Genomic DNA, 21,794 nt, shown 5'->3' on the forward strand with positions numbered 1-21,794 from the left:
GGACACAGTGGGTACCTGTGTGACCCCGGTCAGTCAGGGGTGAGTGTTGAGCACAGCCACAGCCTGGGGCAACAAACAGAAGTGCCAAAGGCCCTGCTCTGTCTGCCAGGATTTATTTACATATTTTACAGTTGATCAAAACTCAGTAAAGTGCAGTTAGTTAAAAGCAAACAGCCCCAGGCTCTAGAACCACGTGTCACTCAGCTGTTGGCAGCTGCAGCGCTCCTGCCCTTGGCACAGAGGTGCTCGGGCAGCATCTGCACGTCGAAGCCGTAGTGGAGGTAGCGGTAGATCTCCTCCGCCTTCTGCGGGCTGACCTGGGCGCCGGTGGCGATCTCCAGCGGGGAGCTGTGGGAGATACAGGGGAAAGGGTCCATGTGAAGAGAGCAGCAGGAGCACCACAAGCTGAGGTGGCCCCTGAGGACCGTGAGCACAGCGGACTAAGCAAAACTATTTCTTTCTTATATCTTTCTTAGATATAAGAAAGAAATTTTTCACTCAGAGGGTGGTGAGGCACTGGCACAGGTTGCCCAGAGAAGTTGTGGCTGCCCCATCCCTGGAAGTGATCAAGGCCAGGTTGGATGAGGCTTTGGGCAACCTGGTGTAGTGGAGGGTGTCCCTGCCCATGGCAGGGGGGTTGGAACTAGATGGTCTTTAAGGTCCTTTCCAACCCAAACCATTCTATGATTCTAAACCTCAGAGAGCTGCAGAGCAAACAATGCCATGAAGGGGAAAGGAAAAGGAAAAGGCAGGGCACAAAGAGGGATGGTGGACGCAGAGCCTGCGTCCTTGCCCTGGTCTGCTCAGCTTGAAGAGACTGAGAAATGCATAAAGAACAGGACTGGAGCTAGGAAAGCTCCTGGGGAGCGATGGCAGTAACCGAAAGGAGGAGGTCCCTGAGGAGACAGAGGAGCGAAAGGGCAGTCGGGCCTCGAGGCGCTCGCCGCCCAGCTGCGCTGTTACCTGTTGGCCATCTGCTTCACGGAGCCGAAGTAATGGCACAGATTGAGAGCAGCCAGGTAGCTGAGGTTGGGAATGCTCAAGTAGAAGTTGAGCATTTCCCGTTTGTGGCCCTCCACCTCCGTCGGCACGCAAATGGCGGCGTTCTTCCTTTGCTCCACCACCGCCAGCTCTTTCAGCAAACCGGCAGTTTCCTCTTGGCAAGAGCTAAAAAGGACGCGGACCCCGGCCTGCACCAAGGCGGAGAGCACACCGTCGTAGTACTGCGTCCTCTGGAAAAATCGGGACGTTTCTCCTGCAGAGTGAGAACACGGGAAACTCAGTGACACGTTACGTGAGGCGCCAAATTACCGTGAAAACTGCAAAGCAAACCAGCTCAAAGATCCTCGGCTTGAGAGCTCGCCACCAAAAACGAGGCGAGGGAAAGCGTCTCACAGAAAGGGGGCAGGAGGGGTCACAGGAGCGGGATTTACACAGTTGTTTGAGAGGAGGAGTTCAGGTATTAACCCTAAAAATGCAACTTAAATGTCATTAGGACAGAGGACTGGGAAGAACACGTGACGAGCAAGAGGACAGAACAAACGCGAAGAGGTTTGATAAAGCCACAAGCGTAAGGGTGCGTTTGAACACTCAACCCAGAAACCAGCAGCCCTCTGGAAACAGCGGAGTGAGAAGAACAGGACAAAAACGATGGAAATGCAGCGAGGCAAAAAGGCAGCTCAAACGCAACCCGCTCTCTACAGCCCCCTCGGAGAAGCTACACCTTCAGTGACCACTTCTATCATTCCTTCTGTATCCCAACTATCACTAGATTAGATTTACGTCACAAAAACAAAGCTGCATCCACAACAATTTAATTGCAATAGTGAAGTTTTATATCCCAGAACATCTGTAATTTAGTCAAAGCTGTGAGCACTAGTTCCATCTTCCATGAAGCAGGTGCCAGGAAGACCTCTCAGTTACTATCTAGATGGCAATGAGGATACTCAGCGTTAGTAAAATTGTCTGATTGCCTCATTTGGATCTCAGGATTAAAACAAATGGCTCGTCCAAACTATATAAATTATAGAAAGAGTCTTGAGATTTCCACAAATGTTTCATCAAGTCAGGAGGTGTTTTTGAGACCCCTCTGTTCTGTGCTTTGTGGCACGACACAGGCCTCCCAAAGGAATCCTCTGTAGGAGAGTTCTGGTCTTTTTGTAAAACCTGATTTCATAGAATCACAGAATGGTTCAGGTTGGAAGGGACCTCAAAGATCACCCAGTTCCAGCCCCCTGCCATGGGCAGGGACACCCTCCACTACACCAAGTTGCCCAAAGCCCCATCCAACCTGGCCTTGAACACTTCCAGGGATGGAGCAGCCACAGCTTCTCTGGGCAACCTTTTCCAGTGCCTCACAACCCTCTGAGTGAAAAATTTCTTCCTTATATCCAACCTAAATCTCCCCTCTTTCAGTTTAAATCCGTTGTCCCTTGTCCTATCACTACACGCCCTTGTAGAAAGTCCCTCTCCAGCTTTCCTGTAGCCCCTTTAGGCACTGGAAGGCTGCAATAAGATCACCCCGGAGCCTTCTCTTCTCCAGGCTGAACAGCCCCAACTCTCCCCACCTGCCTCCATAGCCGATTATCTTCTGCTCGTTCAAGCAGCAGCTGTTTCCAGGGTTGGGCTCTGCCATTTGGAAGCAGATTTCCCATGTGGGACGGTGCATTCAGGCCGGATACGTTCTCACTGGTTCTAAACCAAGAGTTTTCCTGTACAGTTTGTCAGATACCACTCGTTAGGGTACTGCTGGAAAAAATCGTTTTGCTGATTCCACTATTATTTCAGTGCCAAGCACAGATACAATTGTGCTTGTTCCTTTATTCTCCTACTTCTTTGTTGAAGCCTATCCACAAAGCCAGGGACCAGTGTCCTGCTCCTGCCTGGGAACACCTACCTGGTTTAACCCTGTCCTTTTCCACAATCACACATATTCTCTCAAACATGCTCTGCAGGCGCTGGATCCGCTGGGTGACTTTGCTCCTGTTCACAGAGTTCAGTAATTCTGACAGAAACTTCCTTTCCACGGCCATGCGGTTGCTCACGACGTAATCGCTGCTGCTCAGCGAGCAAACCTGCACCCTTACTCCGTGAGCTGCCTTCAAGGAAGAAATCACCTCTGCTCCAGAGGAGATCTCATGAGTGTCTACCAGAACACAGAGTGAAAGCTTCTTCTCCGGAGGGTCCCGTGAAAACAGAGCTGTAGCTGAGGAGGGTTTCGTGGGAGCAGTGCCAGATGGTGCTGAAGTGCTCCTGCGGGTGTTCTTCAAAGAACTTTCCACCTGTAAATGTTGAAAATCACACACTATTTGTAAGAGTTGACAGAAGCATAAGGCCAAAAAACATGCCAATAAAAAAAGATGGTTTCCAAATACTGATGCTTAACAGATACACTTTGTTCCACCGTTTTTTTTTAAATCAAATTAATAAAATCTTTTAAAAAAGATATTTTTTGATATTGCAAAACATTAACACTCTCAGATTAATGCTTTAATCCCTTATAAACAATCTCCCAAATTAGTTAATCTCATTATTTAGCAGCTTGAACAACAAAAGCATGCAGCCTTCACTAACGAGTTCAAGAAAATCTGATACTGTAAATGACAGAAATCAGGCAGAAAAATGTATAAGATCAGGAATCCAACCTCAGACATGCTGGGTCTTATTTCAGGACAAGTATTTTGTAACTACAGAGCCCAAAGAATTAGTGGACACTCTCTGCTATTCAAAACAGATCCCTATTCCTCCACGATTGTCAGACTCCAGGGTGTCCAGCCCACAATTTTTGTTTGCTGACTGCTGAGGTTCTCCCCACGCTACCCTGCGAGTACAAAAGCTTCCTAGAGCAAGGAAAAGGGGCATGTAGAGCAGCACCAGCAGAGCAGACCTGCTCCTTTCTCACCAGGAGCACCTCACTCTTGCTGCTGTATTGCTGACAGCCCTCAACCCACCAGCATGAGAGGACAGTTCCCACCGCGGGGGACCCTCTGGCAGAACGTGAGGGGAGAGGAAGGTCCTTGTTTTGAATTAACACCCACCTCCTTGGGAGCCTGGAGATCCTCCTTCCCCAAATCGGAACCAGTGACAGCTGGTGGAAAGCTGGTGCTCCTGACTCGGTGCTCTGGGTGAAAATCCAGCGTCTCAGACACTGAAGCCTTCAGGCTGAGAAGCACCTCCCTGGTCCTCTCCTCCGGCTGCCGAACACCAGCTGCCCCAGTGACTGCTCCGTGCTGCCCAGAAGGGATGGAAGGCACTGACTTGGGTGATGGAGCATTGTCCTGTCCTGCCCTCACACCGCCTGCTTTCGTCGGCTTCTCCTTGCTGACACTTGTTTCTTCCCCGCTGGAATCACTGAGGACAATAATTCGGGATGGTTTCTTCTTTTGCACTGGGGCAGACTGGTTCTCTTCCACCCTGGCCTGGTTCAATTTTTTTCTACGGCGAGTGAGGTATTGTTTCCTCCCACTAGTAAAACTCTCGTTATTTAGGAGATCAAAATTAACACACACTTCCTCCTCGCTAGATTCACTTTTTTGGCAAGTTTCCTCTTCCTCCTCCCCAACACAGAAACTGTCTTCTGCGTACGTCTGGTCTTGCTCAGGAATCTGTGGGGGGAAAACACCACACCCAGTGAGTTTTGAAGCACTGTAATGATTTTGCCCCTCTCCATAAACGGATTGCTTATCCGATCCATCCTGCGCGCAAGTGCCGTGGGGCTTCTCGCACCCGTCCCACCCCTCCTGCTGAACACGCTCTGCAGTTCCAGAGCCACCTCCCCGGAGGGTCCGACACACTCACGGCTGTGCCTGGAATGAGCACACGCTCAGATTCCAGTCAGGCCCACCATTTCCCACCAGAAAGCTTTTAATGGGAATATTAACCATAGTATCACAATAGAAGGCTGCTGTCGAGGTTTTGAGCACCCTGGTGTAGGTTGGTGAGGTGTCCCTGCCCACGGCAGGGGGGTTGGAACTGGATGATCTTTGAGGTCCCTTCCAACCCAAACCATTCTGGGATTCTATGATCAAACAGGTTGGAATTACAGACAGGAACGCCTCCTTTGTGTGCATCTGCACGGGGGAAGGACCCCGGACCGCCGCGCTGCTCTCGGGGCAAAGTGGCTTTGCACGGAGAAGGGCAGATCCCACAGCTGGCACCAGGTGCACGGCAAACTCCGCAGCACACGCACGAGGCTCGCTGGCAGGCCTGCTTTATGATGCCCTTGCACTGGAATGGAATGTCAGGCCTTGCATTTTTGGCAACACTCTGCCTCAGCTGAAACACCAAAACTGACACAACGAGCCGAGGCTGCTTGGGAATCCAGTCCCATCCATCCTTCCTACCTGCTTGCAAATAATCAGGGAGCACAATAAAAAAAAGCATTTTATCCTTTCCACAAAATACACATCTTTACTGTATTTTGCTGAAGGTGATATAAAACACAGGAATACAGGAAACAGGAAAAAAAACTAGGGGGGATATTCAGAACCATCCTCAGTATCTGTTTGTCCAATTCTGTGATTTCATTGGCGTTTATGAGATAACAAGAGACAGTTAAGTAGCTAAAAAAGACTGTGCAAGGGATTTATGTCATGTGCTGTTTTAAGAACTCAGAGTAAACCAGAACTCAGCAAACAGATCAGGCAGGAAACACCTCAGCTGAGCTCCGTGCAACGCTGCGGAGGAGGGAGAGCACAGCCAGGTGTGCCAAACGGAAGCACGGCGGGAGCCGGCAGAGGTCTACAATTGGTAAGAAGCTCCATTATGATAATCCAGCAATTTATGAGTAGAATTAGGGCATAATGATCACTGTGTGCAACAGAGCAGGAGTTTGGCTGAGGATCTACTCTGGGAGCCATTCGTGCCCAGCAGTTATCCCACGCGGCAAGGGCACAGCTGGCACTCAGGGACCGCGTAAAGGGTCACTCTCCAGCAACACTGGGGCCACTGGACAGCACGAGGCACCAGGCCAGAGAGTGCTGAGAGGCAGCAACAAGCACTGGTAAATATGCTACTTTATTTTCTCAGGAATGTTCCCAAACATACATTTCAGGAGCTAAACCTGTCGTCGCTGGGGAAAATTTGATCTATGGGCACTGCTGATGTCTGGCAGCAAGAGCACAGGGCAGCCCAACACACAACTGGGTAACAGGGATATGCCCAAACTGTCACACCTCTGTCTGGGTGTTGCTTGTTTCACCAAACTGGGAAATTGAGAGGCTGGAAACATCTCGTGCTGGGCCAGAGGGCTCTTTCTCAGATGTCAGTCACGCTCCTTTGCGGCAGTGGAAGACAGCAGAGAGGGGGAGATAAGTTTCTGTCCCTGGAAGTACTGTGCAATCCTACATGGATCAACAACGATCACTGTAACAGCTCCACTCTTCAGCGAAGAGACAACTCGGGTCTGGGATGCTTTCGCTTCAGACTGGTGGACAGCCTCTCACCAGCTGGAGAATGGAGCCTGTATGCTTCTATCAAAGCAGAAGTGTCTGCACACTTCAGCTGAAAAATCAGAATAAAGTCAGAAGTCTTTTTTTGGAACCTATTACTGACCAACGATAGGCTGCAAACTACACCTCCAAGCAGGATGAGAACCTAAATGCAGTCACCTGCAATCAGAGTTTCACCAGGACAGCAGTAACTTCACCCCATACCTGTGAGAAAATGGCCACGTTGTTGAATTCACGGTGAACCATTTTGTACCTGTTGCCAAGAGCCGGACTGCGCACGGATTTCAGGTAAACTCCTTTCATCTCACAGTCTGAATAAACCCAAGAAGATAAAAGAGAATACAGTCTTATTAAGGATATACTTTTAATTCATTATTGCTACATTGTGTTTTCCATATTAAGCAATTCCTTTATAGTCTCTCAAAAACCTGTATTTCACAAAACAAAAATCTGATCTCCAGACACCTCGGAAAATCCCAAAGCCAAGGACTAGGTCTACCCCGCTTGCCCTCATGAAAGCTGCCATGCAGCAGGTTTTCTCAGCAGGCAGAGCCCTGCACACCCATAGCAGGGAGGGGACAATGTTAACCACAGGAAACCCAAACCGCTCCGTTTTCCGCGTTGCAAGTCTTTCCCAAAACAGACACAACTGATTTCGGAGGCTGTATGAGAAAGGGGTGGGTTTAAGACCACAGGGTCTTACAGGGAACAACTCGATCCCAGTGAAGAACTGAAAATCGTCAGCAACATCTGAGAATCTTGAAGGGTAACACGATGACTCCATCATGCAAACAGCCCAGGGAAAGACGAGGTTCACAGCACAGGGATAAGTAAACCGTCCCAGCCAAAAACCAGCATTACCTTCTCAGTCTCACTGACCTTGTCAGTGTCAACACTGTAATTTTATCTTTAACAGTCATATTGTTATTTCATATCATATTTTAGGTCTCTCTGTAACAGAAGACCTGGAAGATTCAGAAATTTCTAAGTGAAGTGGAAAACTGTGTTTCTGTTCAGCCATCATGGCGTAAGAGGGGGTGGCTGACTCTTAGTGAGAGGTGATCTCCTGGAAGAACTGTCTCCAGCCTGCCCAAAGCTATTGCACAGCAGAGGCTCCAGTGAGGAACTTACTACATGAGAAAACCATGTGAATGAGAACAGAAAAGGTCCAAACAGATAATGGAAAGCACCTGAGGAGGTTACTGCATATTAGCTGACATGTGCTGACATGGCTGATGGAATGGCTGTGCCTATCATACCCCCCTTGCTGAGCAAGACCTTTATCTTAAAACCATAAACGACTCTCCTCACTCACCATTTAACACTTGTGTGACCTCTTCATCATCATTCAGGAACTGAGCAAGAGAAGAGTTCAGCTCGTTCTCTGCATCATCACTCTCATCAGATGAAAGACCATCTGCATCTTGCTGGGACAGCTCCGCTTCTTCATCTAAAAACTCTCTTGCTGCGTTCTAAAAGAGGAAAAAATCCAAGCAAAATTTTAGTTGGAAGCTGGCTCTCAGTTAACTACTGATACACATGAGACCTCTGATTAAACCAGTTTGTGACATCGCAACACCAGCTGCTTACATGATCTCAGGTATTAGGCTTCTGGCTTTGAAAGGAGAACTCATCACAGGGAAAGGTGATGGAAAGAACAGAACGTTAGTGAAACACACAGCAGCACACAAATGTCGGTCCCACCAGCACAAACAGCAAAGCTGGAGTCCAGTTCAAAGCACTGGAAAAAGGTGACCACAGCCCGCAGCACTGTTTGCTCCTAGACCAGTTAATAGCCGAGGCAGAGTTCACTAACACATTGTAGCAAAGCTACCCAAAAACTGTAGGTTATTTTCTAACTTATAAATCTAGTTTTACTCATTTTTTTTGCTTTCAAAAGTCTTTTTTGATTTAGAAGCGTCAGGTTACTCTGAACCCAAGTCCACTAGAAACTTTGGACACAGACTTCACCCTGGTTTGCCTCTTGCTGTTTAGGGCTTAGGACTAATTGTTTCATGAGTTCACCGGACAACGCAACTCATTACTGAGATAATGCTTTTCTTTCAGGGAAGATGAGGCACTGCACTCCAGGAGACATGATCCAAACCCTGGTACTAAGGTCCATCAAACCCAGACAACAAAACATTCACAACAATGTACAAGAAACAAAGCAAATGAGATCGGGAACATGTTTTGTTAGAGATATTTTATATTAAGCTGACCTCTTCTCTTACAATTTCAGCTATAAAGTACTAAAGTAAAAAATGAAAAGAACCCAAGAAACATTATGGATCCCAGTTACTCCAAAAGAATTATTTGTTTGCCTGCCAAGTACTTTGACCAAAAAAAGCACAAAGCTGTAAATTTTGTTTTCACACATGGAAGACAGGCATCTGTGCTACAATAAGTGACATCTCTGATTTTCAAATTTTCTTAAGTCTTTTAATTATTTCCTTACACCAATCACTAAGGCTGAACGACAGGCATTATTACTAGTTCTTTTCTAGAGCAGTTTTGATTACACAAACACACTGGGGGTCACCTGTTTGCAGGAAAGAACTCTCAGCGCTATTGCAAATCAGTCTTCATCCTTCTCACTTGTGAAGGACTATGGAGAGGACAAACCCCTGTGACACCAGAAACCACCAGTCAAGAGTCTGGTCACACTCGGGAAACAATAAGTTACCAGGTTATTGAATTACTTGATTGCATCTTTGAATTCCAAGTGGCTATTTTGGTCCCCTTGGACTTCTCCCAGTCTCTGTTCATCCAACGGCAGATCTCTGCTGCACTTGCACCTCCGTCACCTGTGCTTCTGAAAGACCACTGAACTGGTGGTGGGTGATCAGAATGATTTTCGTGTCTTGGATCTCACATGTTCATCACTATGGATGTTTAGGTAAGACGGTATGTGAGGGCAGAGTGGAATTTCGTAAGAATACACACTGTCTTTCCATGAACCTTTTAGTCTCACATTAAAAAAAAAAAGTTTAAAGAAAATCGAAAAATCGTTTTTTCATCTACCTAATTCTTTGTATTCCAGAACATAAAATATTGATACTATAGGGAAGTCTCCACAGTGAGGATTATCTTTAAAACATCAAGAATTTCCAAATATCTGTGCCGCAGAGCCCTGATCACGGTAATTTCTGCCTAATGGAACCACGTCCATCGGTGTTTAAGAACTTTTCAAGTTACGATGAATATGATTCGGGCTCTGCTTCCTCTCCTGCATCCCTTCCTCAGGCAGTGACAGATTAAAGTGTCAAGTATGATTTAAGCTTTGGGGTCGAGGGACCAGTGCTGTCTTACGATGGTGGACGTTGAAGTCATTAGAGTAGGCTGTATATTGACATGATCAAATATCCTAATAGCATAAGTTCTGGACAAGTACCTGAGCTTCATGAATGTGATTACTCTTTGAGTATCTTCTACTTGTAATGTAAATTGTGATTTGGCTTCAGAACATCATTAAGCAGGGCCCTGCAGATTCTTCTGAAATCAGGCAATGGATGTGAGAGTTAAGATGATTATCCAGTGTTTTGAGATTTCATCTCAAATGTTTGCAACAAACTGGTGTGAAACACCTATGAGCCTGAACCCTCCTAAGCAATGTCTTAAATCCAAACAGCTGCCCAACTCCATGCCTACCATAATACAGTTGTATCAGGAGATCCTACAAAAGGCCATAAAACAGGCAGAATCTCCATTTTTTAGGCCATAAAATACACACAAGCTCCAGAATGAGTGACTCGACACAATAAATTTTCATCTTAAGTATGTGAAACCAGTGCTCAGTGATTCTGGCATTTTCATGCTTTTCCAAATTTAAACACAGACAAATAAGAAAATATTTAAAACACAATAAGGACATGGAGCTGTTGGAGCAGGTCCAGAGGAGGCCACGGAGATGATGCGAGGGCTGGAGCACCTCTGCTATGGAGACAGGCTGAGAGAGTTGGGGCTGTTCAGCCTGGAGAAGAGAAGGCTCCAGGGAGACCTTCCAGCAGCCTTCCAGTACTTAAAGGGGGCCTTCAGGAAAGCTGGAGAGGAACTTTTGACAAGGGCGTGTAGTGACAGGACAAGGGGCAATGGATTTAAACTGAAAGAGGGGAGATTTAGATTGGCTATAAGGAAGAAATTTTTCACTCTGAGGGTGGTGAGGCACTGGACCAGGTTGCCCAGACAAGCTGTGGCTGCCCCATCCCTGGAAGTGTTCAAGGCCAGGTTGGATGAGGCTTTGGGCAAGTTGGTGTAGTGGAGGGTGTCCCTGCCCATGGCAGGGGGGTTGGAACTGGATGATCTTTCAGGTCCCTTCCAACCCAAACCATTCTGGGATTCTATGATATTTTCAGTTCATTCTTGAAGTTTGAACAGAAAGTACAATCTCACCAATTCTCCTTCTGTCTCTTTTTCTGGTTTTGCGTGGTAACATGTGCTGCTCACGTTCAACGACGCGTTCTTCTGACCGAGACTTTGCAACGCACTTACACACCCACACACGACACAGCACAGCCGTTATCTGCATGGCAACCTCAGTGCAACCTGCTCCAAAGCCGCCCCTTCAGGCTGCTGAGAGACACACAACGTCACACACCTTGTAGGCAAAACTGCTCCCGACCTTCCGCCGTTTGGCCCCTCTCCGCTGGTTTCTGTCACGGGCTGCTGAGCTGCCACCTGGGGTCCTGCTTGAGTTCTTGTGAAAATCCGCGCTGTCCTCACTCGACACGTCTGACTGGAGGAACATTTCACCAACGCTTCAATAAATCAGACTAAAGCAATATTTTAATTACAGTCATCCCTCAAACAGCTTTAGTTTTTAAGCAACAGCTGATTTTCGTGATTGATTTGCTGTGGCAAAATATGCAATAACGCTAAGGACCTCATTAAATACAAAAGGAACAGAAAAACATGTTATTTGGGAGAAAAACGAGGTCAAGTGTGACATGAACATGGTTTCTTTGATTCAAAGCTTTGCAGAAGAGAGGTTATTTTACTGCCTTTCGCAACGGGAGAGGCTCAGCCCTCCTGCCTACTGCAGTAACTCACTGCCAAACGACGACAGAGTCGTCCTGGGCGATGTTGGGGAAGAACTGGAGGAAGGACAGCAGCTCCACTCACCGTGTTAAGGGGGTGCCGGCGTTTCCTGACGGCACGAACCAGCGACTCGGAATCGCTGTCACGCACAACCTGAGCAAACAAAAACAAGTATAATTGCAAGGAGGATTTTCGGTTTGCTGTTGTACTTGTTATTTGGCTTACCTTGTTTGTTTTTTTTTTTTAATTATTTTTCCAAGACTCACCTCAGGAGACTTCAAAACATTCATTTTTTTCCTATTCTTTCTCTGGAAAACGATTTCTTCTTCGCTCTCACTGCTGGTTCCTACAGAAAAAGTAGTAAACAACATTCACGAGAAAATGCATTGTTCACAATACAGTGTTGCTATAACTGAGCAAAGGAAATCTGTCTCTCTCATAGAAGTACCTACAAAGGAGATTACTTATCGATCCATGTGGCAAATATCGTTCTCTTTAGCCTTGTTAATCAAAATAAATAATCTCCAGCTGAGATGGACAATAAATCCTTCTTCTCTGGAGAGTCTCTGAGTGGAAGTGATTACTCCGGGCAGTACAGACAGAGAAAAAGAGAGGTGAAAAATGAAACCAAGAGAAGAAGCCCTTAAAAGCTGAGTAAGAGTTACGCTTCTGGAAGCATTTTGTAATACACATCCTGTGGGGTGCACTGAAGCAAAGCCAGAACTCACTAAAAATCCCTCTTTCCAGTTACTTTTCAAACAACTGCAACCTTTTTTGTGTTTACAAAGGACTGTCTTTATGAAATACAACATGTTCCTTCACATTCTGCATGACAAAGCCCCAGTTCCGATGGGCTGGGGCAGTAGGTGTGCTGTGCAGTGTGACATCCTTCCTGCCCCAAAGCTGCCTCGGCACTGACTGCAGCCACGGCATTCCAGCTTCATTGGGAGTATGGCAGGGTGGGGTGGGATGGAGAGCTGGTTGACTAAATCACTCAAAAGTTTGAATTTATTTAAGGAAAAGCAAAAAGTTCCCAAACATTCCACTTCTAAAATAACATATTTAAATACCAATAACTATCATTTCAACAACATAGAATCACAGAATGGTTTGGGTTGGAAGGGACCTCAAAGATCATCCAGTTCCAACCCCCCTGCCATGGGCAGGGACACCCTCCACTACACCAGGTTGCTCAAAGCCTCATCCAGCCTGACCTTGAACACTTCCAGGGATGGGGCAGCTACAGCTTCCCTGGGCAGCCTGTGCCAGTGCCTCAGCACCCTCTGAGTGAAAAATTTCTTCCTTAGATCTAATCTAAATCTGCCCTCTTTCAGTTCAAAGCCATTGCCCCTTGTCCTGTCACTACACACCCTCGTCCAAAGCCCCTCTCCAGCTTTCCTGTAGCCCCTTCAGGTACTGGAAGGCTGCTGGAAGGTCTCCCCAGAGGCTTCTCTTCTCCAGGCTGAACAGCCCCAACTCTCTCAGCCTGTCTCCAGAGCAGAGGTGCTCCAGCCCCCAGATCATCTTCGTGGCCTCCTCTGGACCCGCTCCAACAGCTCCATGTCCTTCTCGTGTTGGGGACCCCAGAGCTGAACGCAGCACTGCAGGGGGGTCTCACACACACACTGTCTGGGGAGGTTTTCAAGACCCAACCAGATAAAGCCCTTAACAAGCTGATCCAGGTTCAGTATTTACCCTGCAATTCTAAACCAGCAATTTGTTTCTTTTTGTGGTTTTGGGTTTTTTTTTGTGGGTTTTTTAAATTGTTTTGTATTAAATATATTAAATAAAATTCAGAAAACTAATATATCTGTTTGAAGGCGTGATGATTCGGGAAGAAACGTAGCATTTGACAACCATCTTCAGAAAATATGACTATTATCAGAAAACTCAAAGAGCAGGAAAAAAAGATACTTTAACCACCAAAAGGACAGTTTCTGCTTTGTTTCAGTGTTTAAGGACAGTAACAAAACCATTCAGAAAATCTCGATGTGCCCTATGAACCAGGCTGAGTACTATTGAGCCTGAATTATTTTGAATGTAATTCAAAGTTATTGAGAGATAAATACACAACGAGTGCAAATATGACCTGTAAGTGACCTATGAGTGCAGAATGATGGTCACATATATTGGCAATATTGGAATATGAAATATTTTTTAATGGCATATTGATCCTAAATCAGAAAAAGACAGAAGAGGAGACAGAGGGAGGAAACAGAAATAGAATAGAGCCTACAGTCAGTCCATATTTTTAAGACATTTAAGACAGGGTTGTGCTGAAGTTATAATCAGAAAGTTTTAAATACACGTCAGTTGTCATGCAAGTAAACCGAAAGAAATCCATCAGAAGAGTTTCTATTCCTCAGGAACAATGGTAGGAAAATATGAAAGCATGGATTCAGGGACTGAAGTGCAACAGATCCAGAAGATTACAAATCAGATCCTGAGAAGATTAAGACAGGGCTTTAACGGCAGCTCCAGCTGGCACAACGATGTCTCACACGGCTGCACCGTCAGCACTTGCGGAGAGGTACGGGAGGTTTAATTCCCAACACCTCCTCCAATATGGACACGTGCATTTCAGCCTCAAATGGCTACACTCCTACACAGGGTTAAGGTTGTGGAAAGTCTCCTCGTTGACCCAACTTCTAGTATTACAACCATTATTCCCTTTTCCTTTCATCCTTCCCACCTAAGGCACAAAACCAAATTGAGGATGGAACAGATGCTGGACTCTGTGTATCTAAAATGAAGGATCTAAACTAACTGTAGCACTGAAATCCCTACCTTCAGCAGGAGACACACGTGAACTACGAAGGTTGGTGTCTTCCAGGTTTTCAGTTCTTCCTAAAGGGGAATCAAGTGTATCCAGGGCTAAACTCCCAAAGTTCTGCCTACATGGGCTTTTATTTACTTCATCTGTAAGAGGCACCTCTGGAATTTCCTCGCTGGTACTACAGAAGACTTCCATAGGAATTCTTTTGATAGCTTCAGTATTCATAACCTTTCTACTTGTTGGGGTAGAAAGTGCAGAAGCCAAAGCTTCAGGTGATCCATTTCCCATTCTTCTGTCTCCTGACTTGAAGAAAGGCACTGCAGTGGTAGCATCCTCAGTCCCTTCCCTACGATTCATGTTCCTACTCTGGAATGGCAATGGTGTGGAAACGTCTCTTCTCTCAAGATTTCTGCAATCCCAGTTTGGTGATGTTTCAAGTCTGGAGCTATCATTCAGTAATTTTTTTTTACTTTCAGTGGATTTAACATCTGTGTGACTCTCTGAGGCACAATTTAATTTTTTGGTATTATTAGTATTTACATCTTCTTCAAAGATTTCGTTCTCACACTCTTCAAAGGAAAACCCCAGATCAAAGTTAACAGAAAACAGTTCTTGAGAACAGTCATAAAGATCCTCATGATCCAGAAACTGCTCAGTCACATCAGCATCACCTGACGTTTTCAGGGTTGTGGATTTACTGCTTGCTGGTGGCTCCTCGCAGGTTTGCTCAGCGCTCACGCAGCACACCTCTGAAGGAGGCCACCCAAAGCCTGGCTCTGTGAGAGAGACCACCCTCTCACCTGGATCTGACTTGACTAAATGCTGATTGCTCACAGAAAAACTTCCATCATTTGTGTCGTAAACGTGGCCGTCTTCAAATAAAGGTACCCTCTTCTCTTCATCGATAATCACATCTTTCTTGTTCACTTGAAGGTTTTCTTTATCTTTTTGAACAAAATTCTTATTTGAAGGGTTATTTCCCAGAGCGTGATTGATTGTTGGAGATTTCTTTTGCATTTCAGTGAATTCTTCATCATCAAACACCATATCAAAGCTGCCATTCCAGTGAAGTTCCTCCTTGGCTTTAGCAACAGCAGTCTCAGAAGATGACAGAGTTTTTGAAAAACAGGTACTTACAGAAGCACCCAATTCACTGGTGGCTTTCGGTTCGGGATTTTCAAACAGCAGCCGTGAATGATCAACACCTGAATGATCAACACCTGAATGATCCACGTCTGAGGACACAGAAAAGACTTTGCCCTGCAGTCTCTCTGAGTAATTACCAGAAATAACTTTTTGAAATGGACATATTGTTTCTTCATTTCTCATCATGTCTTCAAAACCAGAAAGTTCATTCCAAGAGGGAGGAGATTGTGATAAAAGCCTTTTCACATGGGAAAATGTTTGTTTTAAAGAAGAAAGCTCCTCGGATGGTCTCACGAGCGCAAACGAATCCACGTATGATTCAGGAAGATAAAATAAGTCAGAGGACACGGGTGATTTCTCAACTGTGAGGCTACTATAACCTGAATCCGTGTGGTTCGTCCCCAGCGATTGACAAGCTTTTTCTGTAGTTTTGCATTCCTTTATTCCTGCACTACTATCATGAATTATAGCACTTTCATTGTTGTCACATAGGTCAACAAATCCATTTAAGTCAAATGTCACCTCTAGATCCTCATCCTTTTGACTGCCCTGGTCAGTGTTTTCCACCAGAGCAAGCCTTCTTGCTGAGTAAGAAGTCGAAGTATTATTATCTGTAGGCAACACAGGCACTTCCAAATTTAATCCAGAAGTTCCTTTGGGAGTCTTTGTTTTTGTTATTTTAAATGTGGAAGAGAATTCACTCCCATTATCATTTGTATCAGGTAAAAATGGTTTTACTTTTGATCTGCGCGCCATGTCTTTTCTAGATGAGCTTGCTTTCCGATCAAACGTGGAGTTGGTTATGGAAAGATGACTTTTATTCCCTTGAACATTAACGTCTTCCATACGTAAGTGAGGTTCAATCTCCAGGTCATAGCTGCAATCTCCCTGGTGAGAAACACAGTGTAGCATTTACTATAAATACATACAGGCTTACAAGGACCTGTCATAAGGATATTTAAAACAAGTGACAAAGGTTTTCAGACTCCTAAAGGTTATTAGAAAAGGAAAAAAAAAAAAAAGGAAAAAAAAGGAAAGTGCTTTGCGTTTAAGGTCACCACTTTCAAACAAAAAGTTTGCTGGCAGCTTAACTACAAACCCATGCTTGGGTAGTCACACCTGAATGTTTTAGAAAGACCAAAAGACACCATAAATGCATAAATAAAGATGGCATTTAACAGAGCACCCATGCACGGTGCTCTCCACTGAGCATCTGTGCCATGCAGCTAAGATGCAGTTCTCAGAACATCAACAGCAGGCAACTCCACTTGGCGAACAAAAGTGTGCAAGGTACTGTGTCCTCAGCCTACAGGCTGTACTTCTGGGAGGACCAGTAAATTAAGAAAGGTCCTGTGAGCAGTAGAAACCCTTCTTCAAGCACAAGCCAGCCTAGAGGTCTCTATTCCCTTCGTACTGTCGTTTGCAGTTGGGCTATTGCCATTGATGGCACATTTAGAACTTCTCACTAGCATACTCTGAACTCTTTTTTCTTTTTTTTCGTGGATGCTTATTAATCTTCTGTTCAAAAAGGCATTGACCCAGACAACCAACTCTTTTAAAAGTACACTTGAAAAAGCACAATAGACTTTGACATCACTCCCAGTTAGGTATCCATACGAGGACTGCCTGGATTGAAAAGCTACGTATTTATTGTCCTTCTCACTCTCTCTTTTAAATGAAGATTTCAAAATTAAGGCATGCAATCTCCAAAAGGAACAGTAAGGGTCAAACAAGGCTCTGAAAGCAATGGTTTGAAACACTCCTTCAAAGTTCAAACCTGTTTCACTAATGAAAAAAAAAAAAAAAAATGTAAGATCTAAACAGAAGGTACAATTATTTTTTGTCTGATCAGCCAGATGAATCCCTAGACTCATTAAACCCTGAAATTAAACAAGGTATCTTTATGGAATAGTGAGTGACAAAACTGACTTTTACAATAAGAGGTTCCCTGCTTCCCACACAAGTAGCATTCTCCAAAAATCTTACCAGATATAAGTAGGAAAAAAATAAGGTCCTCGTAACTGTAACCTCCTGAACCCTTGTCCCACAGGGATGTTATTAGACCAGTTCTCCTTCAGCTTGTGCTAGCCATGCTGATATTCACTATTCAAACTCCAACATCATCTGTATCCTGCAGTAGCATACAATAACCTCCTATCCTTCTCCAGCTCGTCACAAGCTAGACCCTTCACTCCCCATCATATGTACCCAAGCAATGTGCAGATTCTTTCCATGGGCATAACCCCTGGTGTTCATTCACAGAGAACGTGACTTCTCATTTCTTCAACATTTGGTCTTCGTGTAACTGAGGCGCTAAGAAAGTTCCCAGAGCTGTTCTAACCAATGATGCTATGTCACCATCATCTTCATAAAACTGGGACCTCTGGAACATCTCTTCCAAAAGAAACTGCAAAGAAATTCAAGTCAGGGTTTGCACAGATGGTACACCTGGAGCTGTGGTTAAACAACCTTTTACTGCTAAGACTCCTTACGGGAGCCAGAGAAGTCCACCACGGAAAACAAGGTTTAAGAACACTCTGGAAAGTTATTCTACCCCATTACACAAGGCAGGAATAACCATACCTAAAATTACTGCTGTCTGGCTTGTCTAAGCGTATTCCTGAAAACAGGATTCAAAGCTGTCATCCTAAGAAGAATGATCACATCCTAACACAGTTTTGGATCCTCTCTGGTGGCAGTAGATAAAGCATATTTTCCAGTATTAACAGTACTTTTTCCACTCTCAGTAGTAGTAGTAGTAATAATAATATTTAGATTTTATCACTGACTTCATACACTGGCCACAGAAGGATGACACGCAGAACAAATAAGGAAGAATCTGTGCCCAGGCTGTTTTGGGGTCGGGGCACAGCTGGTTACAGATCCTGTTTACAGCAGCGACACCCGTGTCTCAGGGACAATGTATGCAATTTCCATACGGTCAGCACAGTCGAGTGGTACAGCAGAGGGAGGAGGTCCAACTGCTAGAGACTCATCTCTAAAGCGCTGCAAGACACCTACTCCATTTGTCACGACAGAAGATGTTACACAGCTGCTACACACTTCCTGCCTGGGCTTAGGCTATCCATTTATAAACATATCCAAAGAAAGTAAAAGTTAGGATTTTTTTAAAAAGAGATCTCCAAGAAGATCCCCAGACTATACAGGCTGACTTATAAGAAGTCTTAATACCAAAATAGAGAAGAAAACAATTACCATGAGAGGGTTAAAGGATGACTTTGATATGTGCAGGTTCTAAGTAATTAGTTTCCCTCAGGCTCAATCAAAACACAGAAGCAAGATATGGAAGTCTTTGTATGAAGTCAAAGAGGAGTGACAACCAACCACCAACACAACCCGGTCCAGTTAACTCCACAAGTGTCATCTGAGGAGACCACACATTTGGTTGACAAGGTAACGGTGTTGATAATGCCAAGTTTATGTAAGTAGCAGCTGAGTGTTGCCTAATATTTCAACTAAAGTATCCCAGCGTTACAAGAACACAACGTATATTAGATGGATTAGAGATTGATTAGCTGCCAAACCACTAAACCTTACTGAAACAGAAGCAGGTGATGCTCTTGTCCACCCAACACACTTCTAAGAGGCGCAGTGCAGATCATTCTTGGCCCTGTGTTGTTCAGCGTTTTTGAAGTAACCCAAGTAAAGCAACCCAAAACTAATCAAACCTGCAGGAAAAGATGAGAGCTGTGAATAAGTAAAGAGATAATTCAAATCACAACTGGGCCAGAGGTAGAGCAGATAAGAGTAAATCATTTCTGTTTTCACATGACCAGACACGAAGGTGTATGTTTAGGACAGCAAGAGGCAACAGAACCATATCACATCATCCAAAGGAGCTAAAGAAACTCAAGAATTAAGTTCCTCAACTGGTAACGGTGGTATGCAGTCTCTTGCTTACATACCTCAGGAACTGGGAGGTGGCAAATGCGATGCCATTTTTTAAAAGGTCAGGGAGGAACCTAATAGGATGCTAACCTATCTCCATACTGAATAAATTAGTAGAAGCTATATCAGATACTATAATTACTGGATCAAATTTAATTACTTAAAGCAGAGAGAGCAAAAGAGGGAAATATAGTGCATGGATAAGTAATTGGGTACGACACCGAAAACGGGAGCGAGGAGTTGTTACGGCAAAGAACTTCATTAGGCCACAGGATATACCCATGATTATGTTCTAACTTGTGGAAAAAAAAAAAAAAAAAGGAAAAAAAAAAAGTCTAGCAGAACTGTTGTGTGCCAGGACAACAGTCCAGAAGACAAATTTAGCATCTAGGACAAACTTTAGTAACCTAATTTCAGGCTTACACGGAGTTATATAACTGTTCTAGTTCAACTTAGTCATTCGAAACACTTTCTCCCAAACAAAACACTTTCTCCCAGTGAGTCCAGTTAACACTGATGGAGTGAAAGGACAGAGTTCTAATTATCACATTTTAGCCTGAATGTGTACAACTTGCAGAACCTTAAGTTACCTGATCAGCTCTTCTATAAGCCAGTAAGCTCCAGTGTGTACCAGCTACTCATTAAATAGGTCAGGCTGGAGTAGTGAAACAGGCATCTCCCGTTGTGGTACGAAATCGATGACCTTGCCTACAATTACTGATGCAGCTTAAAAAGCAATACTTTTTTTTAACGTAGAAAAGACAAAGGAAAAAATAAACTTTTCATTTCTAATATATAAATATACGTATATATGCACCCAAACGCACTCTGTTTTCTAGCATTTAAATTTAAGGCATCTATCAAAATTAAAATTAACCTCTCTCATCTCATAAGCTGCTTTGGATGTGCATTTTCCAACAAGACTCAGATGTCTGCCAAAACCCTGGTGATTTTGCTACTTAAAAATGAAAAGATAAATCTGTACACAGATACAATGCAGATTTTAACAACTATAATTTCTTAAATCAAAAGCTTGATTGAAACGGAGGTAGAAGCAGCATGAACAACTGGCATTTAAGTCTTTTCAGACACAAACTAGAACTGATTTTCAGAACTGTTTTTTCGTTAGATCTTTTGGATTTTCAGCTTTCGTACTGTGTTAGATCCTGTGGACTCAACACTGCCAATATATTTAGCCACACGACTATTTGCTGGTTAACTTATGTTTTATCACAAATATTAACAAAAATTACAACAGTAAGGTCGGTGATTTTCACGCAGAGTTTTGAGTAGGTAGAGCAGATACCAAGGCAGCGTATTCCAATCTATCCAAATGACAAGTGGTTACAATTTTTCCCTTGTAGGTGATCAGTTGATCCCTTAATACTCGAGGGAAAGCCCTTGCATTTACCCTCACACGACCCTCAAGGTGCAGAAGACATCTTTTTGTGTGTTCTGGACAACGAAACGTTGTGCCCCAAATGCTCCCACCATGACCGTTCTCCCCCACTCCCCACAAACACTTTTGTAAGGTTTACAAATATCTCCTGGGCTATAATTATTGCTTTTAATACAGCAGATAAGTTAACACACACTCTCTGGGGAAGTTAAAGTGCACTTCAATGGCAATGGAAGACTTGAGGACAGAGAAATCAAGTGTGCAGTCCTCCTCCAGCTCCTCTCATTCCTACAAAGAGAGCTTCTGCCTTTCAGGAATCCTGCTCGCCTGCTTGACAAACTCAGCTGTAGGCAGTGAAATAGCATGTTCCTCTCTGAAATGGTTTAACGTAGAAGTAAGTACTAAGCAGTCTTTATTGGTGGCCAGCAACACACTGAAGCACGAGAATGCAGGAGGACAGACACCCCCAGCTGCCAGACAAAGGCTGCTATAACCCAGTGTGTTGTATCTGACCTAGAATGGAGAAAGTGTAGAAATACAGAAATTACAGAATGCTCCTTCCCCAAAACACGTCCCTCTGCCCCCCTAGGCTACCTAACGTGAGCTTACATGGCTAAAAGTTTTGTCCTCACCACTGAGCAGCAGTGGATGAACTTTCACTGTTCGTGGGCATATGACACATTTTTACCATGACATTCTTTCTTCCGCTTTATTTTGTATTACTTTTCCTACTGATTTCTAAAATTCCAACCCTTTTCTTGAGTAACAGTGATTGTTAAACTAATGTTTACACAGAAGTCTCCAAAACAACTCCTTCCTGGCTAAGGAAGCTTTCTCCTCCATTCAACCTGCAACTTACTGGTACGGAATTTAATTCTTCAGCTTTTTAGAATTTGCTCACATGGTATTTCTCCATCAAATTTCTGACCGTCTTTTATTTTTAGCACCAAAAATAATTTTTACAGCTATAAAAATTATTCCTTTTCTAAACCATTCAGCAAATATGTTGAAGAATTTTGATGTTTATGTGATTTTGATGCTAACCTCCCTGCCATCTGAGTACAGGCCATTATTTATA

At 44.4% G+C, this 21,794-nt stretch overlaps 1 protein-coding gene across 1 annotated transcript in view; it reads right to left on the reverse strand.

The window, feature by feature from the left end:
* Positions 1-115: 115 nt before the first annotated feature.
* FANCM (FA complementation group M) overlaps positions 116-21,794 on the reverse strand; it is an 80,124-nt gene continuing 58,445 nt past the window's right edge. Inside the window, exons 14-23 of the mRNA XM_086613510.1 lie at positions 14,274-16,296; positions 11,753-11,832; positions 11,571-11,639; positions 11,047-11,184; positions 7,765-7,921; positions 6,654-6,760; positions 4,038-4,604; positions 2,897-3,281; positions 964-1,255; positions 116-348 (exon numbers count right to left, since the gene is read on the reverse strand). Coding sequence (XP_086469636.1) covers positions 201-348; positions 964-1,255; positions 2,897-3,281; positions 4,038-4,604; positions 6,654-6,760; positions 7,765-7,921; positions 11,047-11,184; positions 11,571-11,639; positions 11,753-11,832; positions 14,274-16,296 — 3,966 coding nt within the window. The 3' untranslated portion in view covers positions 116-200. The remainder of the gene's footprint in view (positions 349-963; positions 1,256-2,896; positions 3,282-4,037; positions 4,605-6,653; positions 6,761-7,764; positions 7,922-11,046; positions 11,185-11,570; positions 11,640-11,752; positions 11,833-14,273; positions 16,297-21,794) is intronic.

The sequence above is a fragment of the Tauraco erythrolophus genome, chromosome 6 (genome assembly GCF_009769465.1).
Source record: "Tauraco erythrolophus isolate bTauEry1 chromosome 6, bTauEry1.pri, whole genome shotgun sequence".
Lineage (NCBI taxonomy): Eukaryota > Metazoa > Chordata > Aves > Musophagiformes > Musophagidae > Tauraco > Tauraco erythrolophus.